Source organism: Lethenteron reissneri, chromosome 18 (genome assembly GCF_015708825.2).
Source record: "Lethenteron reissneri isolate LAM-NWPU_2019-01 chromosome 18, ASM1570882v1, whole genome shotgun sequence".
Classification (NCBI taxonomy): domain Eukaryota; kingdom Metazoa; phylum Chordata; class Hyperoartia; order Petromyzontiformes; family Petromyzontidae; genus Lethenteron; species Lethenteron reissneri.
In genome coordinates, this window is record NC_083796.1 from 6,713,228 (window position 1) to 6,725,939 (window position 12,712).

At 47.6% G+C, this 12,712-nt stretch overlaps 1 protein-coding gene across 1 annotated transcript; it reads left to right on the forward strand.

The window, feature by feature from the left end:
- The first annotated feature begins 3,357 nt into the window (after nt 1-3,357).
- Nucleotides 3,358-11,036, forward strand: FAM221B (family with sequence similarity 221 member B). The gene is made up of 6 exons (XM_061553591.1): nt 3,358-5,487; nt 7,468-7,611; nt 8,434-8,544; nt 8,917-9,120; nt 9,457-9,576; nt 10,278-11,036. The coding sequence occupies exons 1-6, from the start codon at nt 3,594-3,596 to the stop codon at nt 10,466-10,468; spliced, it is 2,664 nt and encodes an 887-aa protein (XP_061409575.1). The 5' UTR covers nt 3,358-3,593; the 3' UTR covers nt 10,469-11,036.
- Nucleotides 11,037-12,712: the final 1,676 nt, after the last annotated feature.

The following is a 12,712-nucleotide window of genomic DNA, read 5'->3' on the forward strand; positions in this document are numbered from 1 at the left end:
GCTCAATAAATAAACACTGCTAGTCCAATATGAAAAATATATATTTTAAATAACAAATGCTATACCACAAATTGGTCTCAACTTAGTCAAAAATATAAATTGTAAAGTAGATCTCTCATTAATTATCAAACAAGAATCGATTTTTTTTCTTTTGTACAGCCACTGGATTAAGAGCACCACAGAAAGATCAGTACCCAGGCATCCCCAAAAGCTGACCCTGTTTAAAAAGGTGGTGGGGGGGGAGAGCATACAACAACTCAGGGGCAGCGAATACCACAGTGTTCAACAAAGTGTATTTGGTGGTGACACACCGTACAGAATGAGTAATGCTGTGATGTGCCTGTTGCCTATCGTGTATTTTGCTGTAGCTCTCATCCCGTGTGTGTGTACAATGCAAGGCTTGGCACACATTGCTTAATTGTACCCCCCCCCCCCTCCCAGACAGTTTGTATATCATTGAGTGAAGTTTGCATATTGATAAAATGGGGAATGAGCCTTCAGAAGAGGCACTGAGCCCCCTCGTGTTATGTCTGATGATACGAGGCTGGTACTAAAACCCGAGTGAAGCCCATGAGCCATCAACACAACATCACCTTCTCTCCCTTGTTCCCCCTGATTCTAAACCCAGCTATTCGTCCAATGTCCTTTAGTATGAATAAGTTAAGTAAATAAATGACCCTCATCGATGAATTTCAAGAAAAAACCGTCACAAAATCCTTGTACTGTATTGACTTTGGTTCAAAGTGAGGTGGCAAAACAGCGCACACAATTGTGGCTGTTTAATATCAAGTGATTTTTTAAAAATATATAACAAGTAGGCTCTCGCGACCAATATTATTCTTGATAACGTTTTTTGGGTTAGATCACGTAAATATAAATGTGTCGTAAACCCACCTACAATTTTACCAATGGCCTGATGAAGCTGGTTGTAGTGACCAGTGAATCGTTGGACTCAAATTGTAAATGTTGTGAGTTTACTCTCTAACACACCGGTGGTGCTCAAGGATCAACACATTTGGCACGTTTTTTTTCACGTGACAACCCCTTACGAATTCGCTGTGTCGACAAATTTGCATGTACGTGATCTAACTCAAAAACCTTTCTCATGATCTTGTTTGTTTACCATTAGTTCACTTGTATAAAAGCATTGCGGTGAAGCACAAATGGCATGTCACTATCAGAACCCTCTCCCTATTTCCCCAACCACTCCCAACTACCATGCCAACACACATTTACTCGAAAACAAAGCATTGTGACAACTCATCACAGACAGAGCATTGCCTCCACGGCGAATAATTATGATCGTTATTACATGGCATTGTTTTTTAAACATGACAAGAGTGGATGCTCACACGATTTTATGCTCTCTGAATGTCTCGTGATTGATGACATAATGTGAGAGTTTGACTCTAGCCCCAGGCCAACTTTTCTCCACGCAACGCAATGCATCTTTGCAGTACAGCTACCAGTTGGGGGGGGGGGGAGGTTTTATATCTGTCTCGTGTCCCTCAGCATGTGAAACCACATCAAACGCTCTGCTTAAGCAACAAAATCAAAGCAGTCGAAGGCCTGGGGGATGGGATTTTTTGTTTGTTACGTGACATAATCTGGCCGACATGAAATAACATTTCTCACTAAAACCATGGGTTCTGAAATAAAAGTATATTTCTCTTTTTTAAGACAGGTTACTATCTGCAAAGCCCAAAGTTCTTCAAGAACAAATGACTAAACTAAAGCAATGCATGTATTAGCCATTGACCTTAGGGGGAAGTGACTGTCTCCCTCCACAATGAAACCCTGATTCCACAATTTTCCATAATGAATTCGACCCAAACCAAAAAGCCTTTGTGCACATTGGGATTGGAATATTCTCTCAACACATTACAGCCCTTCCCTATTGTACAAAGCACTGCATGCTTATAATGCCTGCAGAATCAATGCCGCCCATCACCTGTGGCAATTAGTCAGCAATTTTTCTCAACAAAGCCAGCTGTACATAGCACTGAGTTGGATGTCACGATTCAAGTAAAATAAGAAATATCTGAATTTAATGGCCTATAAATGTTTCAACGCTTGATTGTATATATCCTTCCTTAACCAGGTTATCTCACTCCCCATCTATACATCTCTGGTTAGAAATCATGGGTGTAATTTAATTGTGCATATGAAAGATCATGCCAATTGCTGGGACATATTAAAAAGCTTTTTTTATATTGTTACTGACACTTATTCATGCTGCACACTACCTCTTAGGAAAACGATGGTGTGTTTGTAACAGTGGTTACAACACCAGAACAGAGGGAAACTAAATGTTATTTTGGGACTGACAAAAGTCCAGGATGTTTAATGTCTTGGGGAGACTTACAGATGTTCAAGGACCGGTGCCTGAACATGAGGATGCCTTGAGAAAAACCAGGACAAGTGAAAACCCGAATGTGAATGTAGTACTCGTAACTTGAGGCAGGTTTGCCTGCTGTCTACGTCGTAATCACGCTCGACAACGAAGTACCCAAGAGAGGGTGCTGGCACTGACTTCAAAACTCTTCAAAACATCGATACACAACCGTGCTGCAATCTCGGTTTAAAAACACAAATGTCAGTATAAATCTTGTTCAGGATAATTGTTTTTCCAGGAAAGGGCCAAATTTAGAGATGCTTGTTTTTGGATTTCAAAATTCGATTTCATATTTGGATACCGTGCCTTCAGATACTTCAGATACACACCCATGCAAGCCAAGTATTTTTTTATTCAAATGTCCGTTCCGAAATGTTGGAAAGACCATGATGGTATTTAGTAAAGGTGTGAGGAACTTTTTTTGTAGCCACAAGCAGCGACTTCACTATATTTGTGACAAATGTCAAGTTTTGTAACACTTGCGGCACATCTTGATGTGTGTGTGCTGTGCAATGGCGCATTGTTGTTAACGGTGTCAGTACGCCCTCTTGTGGCTGAACTTGACAATCATTCATAACCCTTCCATGGCCCGGGAGCATTCATACATTGGGTTGCTGCCCTCAATGATTTCGCTTGGAAATTGCTCTCTTCCTGATTTATGACGATTGCTTGCGTTGCGATCGAAAGGTCGTGATCTATAATTTTTTTCTACCTACGTGACTTTACCGAGAGGACCAAAGAGTATGGATTCCTGCAGTCACGTAAGCTTCAAATCAACATTTAAACCATTATGAGTTATGGTACCATTGCATTTTCAAGTGCCTGTCCGGTAAACATGGAACGTTAGACTGACAACATCGGGTCAACGGTTCCAACCATCACACATGCACGGAGATGGCCCAGCTTCGGCATGTTGACTTGCCGGTGGAAATAACCTAACAACGCCTCTAGGTGGCGGTAGAGCCGCATTTTATAAATATTAGTCGGGGTCTTTTTATTCCTTCGTTACCCGGTCACAGGAAATGACAACATTCAAGATATCCATGCAACACTGACGTGTCCGCGGTGCAGAATAAATCGTGTGCTGTGTTAGCGCGACACACCTGGGATTATTATAACAGCTGTGTTAAGATTTCCGTTGTCAGAGGGACTGTTATCATCACTCGGCAATATCCCCGGGTTGATCTTAGTTGTTGCAATGCGGCGCAGCAGTGTCGACCAGAAGCAGGACAGGCGGACAGACACAATGAACGGCGACGCCCATCGTTTGACCGGCGGAGATGATGGTTGTCATGAGGCCACGGCCGCCACCACCACCACGACGGCGACGGAGAAAAAAGGAGGAGTGAGGCGGAGGGCATGCCCTGCAGGGCAGCCAGAGGATCGGCCTCCTCCAGAGAGGACCTCCATCCCAGCAGGGACATCGGGAGCAACAAAGCCATCGGCTGGGGCAGGAGCAGAGGTCAAACTCATGGAGGGGAAAGGCGCAGGAGGAGGGAGGGCATGCCCTGCAGGGCAGCCAGAGGATCGGCCTCCTCCAGAGAGGACCTCCATCCCAGCAGGGACATCGGGAGCAACAAAGCCATCGGCTGGGGCAGGAGCAGAGGTCAAACTCATGGAGGGGAAAGGCGCAGGAGGAGGGAGGGCATGCCCTGCAGGGCAGCCAGAGGATCGGCCTCCTCCAGAGAGGACCTCCATCCCAGCAGGGACATCGGGAGCAACAAAGCCATCGGCTGGGGCAGGAGCAGAGGTCAAACTCATGGAGGGGAAAGGCGCAGGAGGAGGGAGGGCATGCCCTGCAGGGCAGCCAGAGGATCGGCCTCTTCCAGAGAGGACCTCCATCCCAGCAGGGACATCGGGAGCAACAAAGCCATCGGCTGGGGCAGGAGCAGAGGTCAAACTCATGGAGGGGAAAGGCGCAGGAGGAGGGAGGGCATGCCCTGCAGGGCAGCCAGAGGATCGGCCTCTTCCAGAGAGGACCTCCATCCCAGCAGGGACATCGGGAGCAACAAAGCCATCGGCTGGGGCAGGAGCAGAGGTCAAACTCATGGAGGGGAAAGGCGCAGGAGGAGGGAGGGCATGCCCTGCAGGGCAGCCAGAGGATCGGCCTCTTCCAGAGAGGACCTCCATCCCAGCAGGGACATCGGGAGCAACAAAGCCATCGGCGGGGGCAGGAGCAGAGGTCAAACTCATGGAGGGGAAAGGCGCAGGAGGAGGGAGGGCATGCCCTGCAGGGCAGCCAGAGGATCGGCCTCTTCCAGAGAGGACCTCCATCCCAGCAGGGACATCGGGAGCAACAAAGCCATCGGCTGGGGCAGGAGCAGAGGTCAAACTCATGGAGGGGAAAGGCGCAGGAGGAGGGAGGGCATGCCCTGCAGGGCAGCCAGAGGATCGGCCTCCTCCAGAGAGGACCTCCATCCCAGCAGGGACATCGGGAGCAACAAAGCCATCGGCGGGGGCAGGAGCAGAGGTCAAAATCATGGAGGGGAAAGGCGCAGGAGGAGGGAGGGCATGCCCTGCAGGGCAGCCAGAGGATCGGCCTCTTCCAGAGAGGACCTCCATCCCAGCAGGGGCATCGGGAGCAACAAAGCCATCGGCGGGGGCAGGAGCAGAGGTCAAAATCATGGAGGGGAAAGGCGCAGGAGGAGGGAGGGCATGCCCTGCAGGGCAGCCAGAGGATCGGCCTCCTCCAGAGAGGACCTCCATCCCAGCAGGGGCATCGGGAGCAACAAAGCCATCGGCGGGGGCAGGAGCAGAGGTCAAAATCATGGAGGGGAAAGGCGCAGGAGGAGGGAGGGCATGCCCTGCAGGGCAGCCAGAGGATCGGCCTCTTCCAGAGAGGACCTCCATCCCAGCAGGGACATCGGGAGCAACAAAGCCATCGGCGGGGGCAGGAGCAGAGGTCAAACTCATGGAGGGGAAAGGCGCAGGAGGAGGGAGGGCATGCCCTGCAGGGCAGCCAGAGGATCGGCCTCCTCCAGAGAGGACCTCCATCCCCGCAGGGACATCGGGAGCAGCAACAGCAACGTCAGCCAGGGCAGGAGCCGTGGCTAAGAAAAAGCCGGAAGCAGTGAAGGTCGTATCGCGAAGAGGTGCTGCCTGATGAAATGTGCCTTGATCTCTAGTGCATGACAATACATGGCCTGCTTCAATGGCACATTGTGTTGGGTTTTTTTTCCCTCCACGTGGTGGTTGCAGTAATTATTGTGATGCATTCCGGGCTGAGGACGTAATTTCTCACGGAATAATTTCCAGGGTCCTCCGAACCCCTGGCAAATACTTTTTTGGCAGCGGTTTCTGGAGCTCAGCCCTAGACAGCTCGGGCTGAAATGTATTCCTGGAAGCATGTGGGTTTGGAATCTTGGATAATGCTTTTCCGCGAAGCAGTGTTTGTGTATGTCACAAGAAGCCTCTTTTGAGTGGTGGTAATTTTTGTAACTTTTTGGGAGGTTCGTCTTATGGGAAATCACTGTGTATAATTTGCGACAAATTAAACACTTTGAAATTGCGTTACCAAATGAAGGTGCACCCAGTGGGAACCTAATGCTATATTTGGGGGGGGGGGGGTTACGCTTGTGCAAAGCTTTTCAAGGGTAATTGTCAGTGGAACTTGTGGATCTTCAGTGAACGTGGTTTGGGATAATTTCACTCTAACTTGCAATGTATTAATTGCCAACGCAGCGCTTGTCAAATAGCTGCCATTTTAATTGGTGACGTGTCATGATTTTAATTGTATTAATTAATGTTGAGTACAAATTGCTCCCTCCGTTAAAAAAATCGCTGCCAGAGAGTATTTGTAGAAAAGGACACATGGTTCTTCATTGTGTCGAACCCATCAGAATAACAAAAAACAAGGCCCTCTTTGTGAGAAAGCTACACACTGCCTAACGGGGACATTCCACGAAGAATACAAATTGCTCAATTATCTACAAATTATTAAACAATTCACTGCTGAATGAAGATCTCTGCATACCTTTTTGTCACGGGGGTTGTTTGACCTGACTTCATTAGCTGGTCAATGCGGAGGGGCAGGGGTCCAAGACCAGTTTGGATATCACTCACCACTCATGTTAGCCATGGGCCGGACGAGGGCCGGCAGGTTCAACAGTGCAGTGCACTAACCACTGCAGCACCACTCTCCACCACAAAATGATCCACAAATAGAGTGGCATTATTGAAAATAAAACACGTTCATGTTTTCAACTTTAGCGTGTGTGGCTGTTGCAAAGGTTCATGGTTTGAATCCAGCGCCTGCCATGATTCTCGCTGCGGACGTCCCGACCCCAACAATACGCTCCATCCGTTTCACGGTGGACCTTGAAAGATCCTCCGTTGTCATTTGCTAGAGTAGGCCATCGTGTGCCCGCGTCAGGGTCCGAATTTGGCAAATTTTAAAACTGAAATTTACCTCAGAGGAATTACCTTAAAAGATCCTCCGTTGTCATTTGCAAGAGTAGGCCATCGTGTGCCCGCGTCAGGGTCCGAATTTGGCAACTTTTAAAACTGAAATTTACCTCAGAGGAATTACAACATAAGCAATCATGGCCCTCCCTACTGGCAAAAGTGTTCATTTGCAGACCGGCTGCTGGGCCACCTTGTACCCACACGGACAGCTGTTGAGATTTTACGTGAATCACTGCGAGACGACCTGGCATAAATGAGAGCGCTCTCTCCAAAACAAATTATCATTTATTTGTATTCGATTACTTTTACCTGCATGCCCATGAGCCTATGACCATGACACCAGGAATGTTCTTGATTTTGTCAGATCTCTGAAGCTAAGCAGGCTGGAGCCTGGATAGTGCTTTAATGTGTGACCACCACAGGCTGACATGGGCCACAGGCCTACGACTTGGGCAGCAAAACAAAATCCATTGTACCGTGTGTACTTCTATGCTCAGACATGCACTCTGCCCGCCTTCACCAACCCACGTTGACGAGCATGGTGAGTGTGGTCATTTGACCCCATTGGCATGTACAGCATGGGCAGGCTCTCATTCACCAGTGGACTGACGAAAGGGCTTGTACGTTGTATATTTTCGCTGCAGCGTGCTCTCTCGCGTGTGTCGCAGGCTACACTGGCAGAGCTGTGATCCCTGCACAGAAAAAGGAAATCGTGTCTGTCGCCAAGGCCATGCATCAGGAAAACTTCGCGGCCAAAGTGAAAGAGCTCTTCGACCCAGAGAGGGAAGCCACCCTGCAGGCTCTCAAGACAGGTGTGACAAGCACAACACAGATCAATTATCAACACAAATCAAGCATGCAACGCAGAGCCCAACATGGCGAGTTTAAATTAACGGGCCATGATGAATCGTCTGTGCGACTACGTGGTGGGCAGCTGATGGCAGTACAGCAAAATTCGTTCTTGTACTCCCACTCCTATGATTCCCACCTTCACCCACCTGCACTGACCAGAGTAGTAAAACGTAGCCAAATAGCTCCCATGACCCGCTCGGCCTTGAAGGTCTTCATCCAGCAGTGGATTGACAAAGAGCCTGTACATGTACGATTGATCATCTGAGGTGCAAGATTGTCATTTACTTATCCAGAGGAGTTCACAAACCAAGCTGCTGCACTGTGATCTCCTGCACATATTGCAGGCCAGTGGGTTTGGGAATTTCACAAAGATGCACGTTTCACCAACCCTCATTTTCAACATGCAAGATTACACGTGTGCACCGTTTATTAGAATCAACATGAACTCAACATTTCCAGCAGATAACACTCAACATATGGCGAAAGTCCAATGTAAAGTAGAGGTGCAGCCCTGTAATTACCTGCTCATGCTACTACTGGCAAAAGGGCCTCCACCAGAGGAAGGCGAAAGATAGAGTCCCTCTAGAGGGTATTTGGCCTACTCTTCCACATTGTCCACACTCCTTTGAAGAAAGAGTTACGCTTACCCATATTCACCCCACTATACACGACTGGCTGATCGACTAACCCATTTAACTTCGAGGTGTGTTACAACAAAAATATCCAAAGTTCCCCCATTGTATAGGCTACTTGTCTAAGCATTGGCGTGTGCGTGGGGGCAGGCGTGTACGTGGGCTGGCGCTGCCCAGAGTTCACGTGGGACTGCATCCGTGTGGGAGAATCGTGCCGCTGCTTCTGCGGGCACCTTCTCGCCGATCACCACAGCTACACGGGTGAAGACGTGTTTGCCACTGCCAAAACCGCATATTCACCGAGCAACTCGGGTCTGAAGCGAAGGTCTTTACTGTCACTTTAAAAAGAACATGGGATCTTGGTTTTGTTAGTTTTATCGCATAACCGTGCAAATTTTACATATGATGTAGAGTAGCATCTCTCAACCTCTAGTCCTCCATAATTGTCAATCTTTTCTGATCGTGCGCGAATGATGCCACTGACTGCAACACTGCTTGCGCCTGATGGTTGGGTAATCACGGAAAGCTGTACTGCTGTAGAGATTCACAAGGTCCGGAGTTGGGAAACACCGACGTGGACAGCATATGCGATTGCCGAGGAATTGATACCATCTCCACACGTGCCGTGTGCAGGTCAGAGTGTACACGTGCCATGTGCCAAACCGGGATGCGGGTGCCGTGCATTTGCTTTCATCCCTTCCCGGCCGGAGGAGGTGGGAGAGTTCTGGCTGCGAAAGCGTCCTGGCTTCGAGCCGAAGAACTGGCGCGCCAAGTGTCGCTGCAAACATAGCCACGACGCACACGTTCCCAGAGGCAGCCTCTCTTGCAAGACCAAAGGTGAGTTTGGCCTGGACCTTGCTTTAGAGCGGTGGTTCTGAATGTTTCTACACCTACAGTACCACTGTCATCCTTTGAAAAAAAATGAAAGAAATTCATCACAGACCACCATGTACACAATAACATATTTTTCAAAATAACACCAAAAAAACCTCAATTGGGGTAACGAATCGGCGAACCACTTCCTCCCATGCCCTTGAAAACCACCAGTGGTCTGCAGACCACAGGTTTGAGAGTTGGGGGAGGTACCACTTTTTTAGAGCAAGACACCAACAAAAACTTGGCAACACAACTCCTCATACTGCAGACAATCGAGTGACCCGATTGTGTCGCCAGGTTGCAGCTGCCCGCGTTTTGAGTCGAGTTTTCTGTGCGCGGCGTGCGACCGTCGCTGGGAGCAGCACGAGACATTCTTCGACACGGAGAAGAGCAGACGTGAGGCTGGCCTGCCCGTCGGTGAGCGCAGCTGTAGGCCTCGGCACCTTTAACATCCGCAGTCTTAAAACGCACTCTGTGGACACTTTACTAAAACCCTCCCGCATGCGTCATTGCACTCGCAGGCATTCAAGTTACGTATAAATGAAGATAAAGCACATGCTACTCTATCTTAATACAATAAAGGGTTAATATTATGTCTTTTTTTAGTCATCATCAGCCATGATCAATCCCCTGCCGGATTAGGGCCTTCCCAACCCATTCCCATCCCTCACGGTCTTGCACCTGCGCATGAGCTGATTTCATTGCCCCATCCCTGTGGTAGATATTCTCTCAGGCGTCTTCCCTCTTTTGGTGGACACTCGGTAGTTAGTCTTAACCACCGGCCACCATCCCTTCCAGCGAAGTATCTTGCCCATATCCACTTACTTTTCGCAACAGTTAATTTGATGTATTTATTCTAGATTTGAAGTTTGTATCTAACCTGAGTGATGTATCTAACTTGAGTGTGTGCTCAATGCCGTGTGTCCCTCTTTCCATGCTGCAGTAGAATGCATGCATGCATCTCTCCTTGCTTATTTGCGTTTTTGGCTTTTGTGCCCATTTTTTTTGCGAGTTCAACGTTTGTGACCCAGGTAATATAAACCGATAACAACATTGATATATATATGCACGTTCTTTCGTCAAACCATAATGACACAATGCCCTTCGCACTTCCACAGGTGAGGCGTACTTGCCGTTCGCGGAGATCCCGAAGCTCAGAAACGCTGTGCTGACGGGCAGCGAGGAGGACGACACGGGATACGTGGCCCTCAGGGAAGGGGGCCTCGCTGCACTGCCACCAAGCCAGCCAGCGGAAGATGGTGTGGCCAGCGGCACGAAGGCGTCTGGCTTTCGGCCGGTGTATGACTAACCTGTGCTGCTACGGTTTCCATAAAACTGCGTTTCCCGTTTATTTCAATGTCGTATTCATGAAACTCTTTAAATGTACAAACCCAACCTTCTCACGCCTCATGTCCACTGTGAACTTCCATAATCTGCATATATATACGACTGCTATAAGATGATGTTAAGGACGCTGCGGTGGTGTTACGGTTAGCACACTTGACTTGTAATTCAGAGGTCACCGATTTAATTCGATCTCCCGGCGTGGCATTTGAAATGGTGCAAATTTATCAAATCCCCCTACACCCCACCTCTTTACACCCTGCAGTATGAATGTGTACGGCGTGGTTAGTTGATCGGCAGGATACATATGGTCGGGTACAGTGTTGGTACCCCCACCTTTTCCAAGATGTCTAGCCAAAATATCCTCCAGTGGAGGCTCTTCACACAGCAGTGGAATGAGCAAGCAATTATCGCAAGGCTGGAGCTTTACCTTTTTTAATGAAATTACATGAAAGAATGTCACATTTGGGGGAGGGGGGGGGGTGATTTTACTCCTAAAATTACAGGAAACGTTAACATTTGCTTTCCATAAATCCAGCATATACAAGTTTAAGCAACTGATGTGTGTATTTATTCATCTCAGTCATGTGTGTATCATACTGAACAGAAATCAAAAGAATAAATACCTAAAACATGAAGCATCGTTTTAATTGCAATGTACAGGAATACATCGCCTCATTAACATCTATGACAATCGCAAAGCTGCCCGAACCTTGCAAGTTCAAGGGCAGATGCACCAACACGCCCATTTCGTGTCTACTAGAGCACTGTTCCCACAGTATTGCCAGGGAAGTTAGAGGGTCAATCTACTCCTGGATAAGGGCATCGTCACACTATGCAAGTTATGGGGATTATTTCACCATATGCTGATCAGTACCGGCAGGTAAAGGCATGGAGCATGATACCGTATAATGGCTTTGACGCAATGTCCTCTTGCTGCACCTTGACACATTTCAGATGGCTGCAACAACACATTGGTCATCCTCATTCAGGACAAGAGTTTTGTAAATATATATATGGGTATCGCAAGGTCAATCATAGATTGAGAACACCTCGTATCCAACAGGAAAGATGTGTAAATACACGTGGGCACGCACACACGGAGAAAAGTGTTTTGCTCAATTGTAACCATGCGTGTTGGGCAGTCTTGTGTCTGTGTGGTCCGTCGACTGCACCACGGCATACACCCATTGTGCACAAATGCGAGAAAGTATATTTTTTTGTGCGGTTCGTCATAATCAATTCCCTGCTATTTTTGACAATTCACGGTGCTCAGTGTTTGGCCAGGGGCGGTTTCTTCATTATGGCGATTGGGCGACGCACCACCAATGTCATTCAACCACAGAGTCACGCTAGCCGTCACTGTGCCTCTGGATATAGTCCAATCAGCGTCATGTCACGTTCTGTGGAGTACCGCCTCTTTTTGGGCGATTTCCCTCCAGCTGAGAATCGCCCCGAGTGGCCCCATAGACTTACATTCAAAGATGTTTTTTTTCGAACGGGGGCGCTGCAATGCATTCTCTATGGCTTCCGGGAGGGCTCGCCCTAACGTGCTTACGTCATCATACGTGCTTACGTCATCATACGTAAGCACGTTTCATCCAACAATATAATTTGTGGCCACCTAGTGGAATCTTTAATAAAATAAACTTGAGTGGTTTGTTTTAATAGTGAGTATAGAAACAAACAAGATGTATTGTAAGAGTCACTTTATTTTTCATTAATATTAAAGAAGTGAAGTTGCCTTTACATGCTTAAGCTGTTAATGTATCCATTGCATGGGTGGACCTTATCCTTATCAATCATCCAGACATTTGCCCCCCCCTGAGAGATTTTGCAGGAGCCGCCACTGGTTTTGGCTACTCACAAAAGAGGTTTTCATCTTCTTGGTTCTTTCGGTAAAGTCACATAGAAGGAAAATAACAAAATAATAAAAATAAAACAATAAAATAATTCTCACGACGTTTCGGCCACAACGCAAGCAGCCGTCTTCACCTGTTGTGGCCGAAACGTGAGAATTATTTTATTATGTTTTATTTTTATTATATTATTATTTCCCTTCTACGTGACTTTATCAAAAGAACCAAGAAGACGAATCCCTGCAGTCACGAAAGCTTTAAATCGAAATTTAGAGGTTTGCATGTTAAGAAGGCTATTCTATGTCAATTATTCACCATGTATATACGACAGACTGACTTGTTAGAACTCT

What these genes read in the sequence shown, in the direction of transcription:
- FAM221B (XM_061553591.1), top strand. Translation starts at nt 3,594, where the DNA reads ATGCGGCGCAGCAGTGTCGACCAGAAGCAGGACAGGCGGACAGACACA. An exon ending in CCTGCAGGCTCTCAAGACAG is followed by an intron (nt 7,612 to 8,433) that starts GTGTGACAAGCA and finishes GCGTGGGGGCAG; the next exon opens with GCGTGTACGTGGGCTGGCGC. An exon ending in CCTCTCTTGCAAGACCAAAG is followed by an intron (nt 9,121 to 9,456) that starts GTGAGTTTGGCC and finishes TTGTGTCGCCAG; the next exon opens with GTTGCAGCTGCCCGCGTTTT.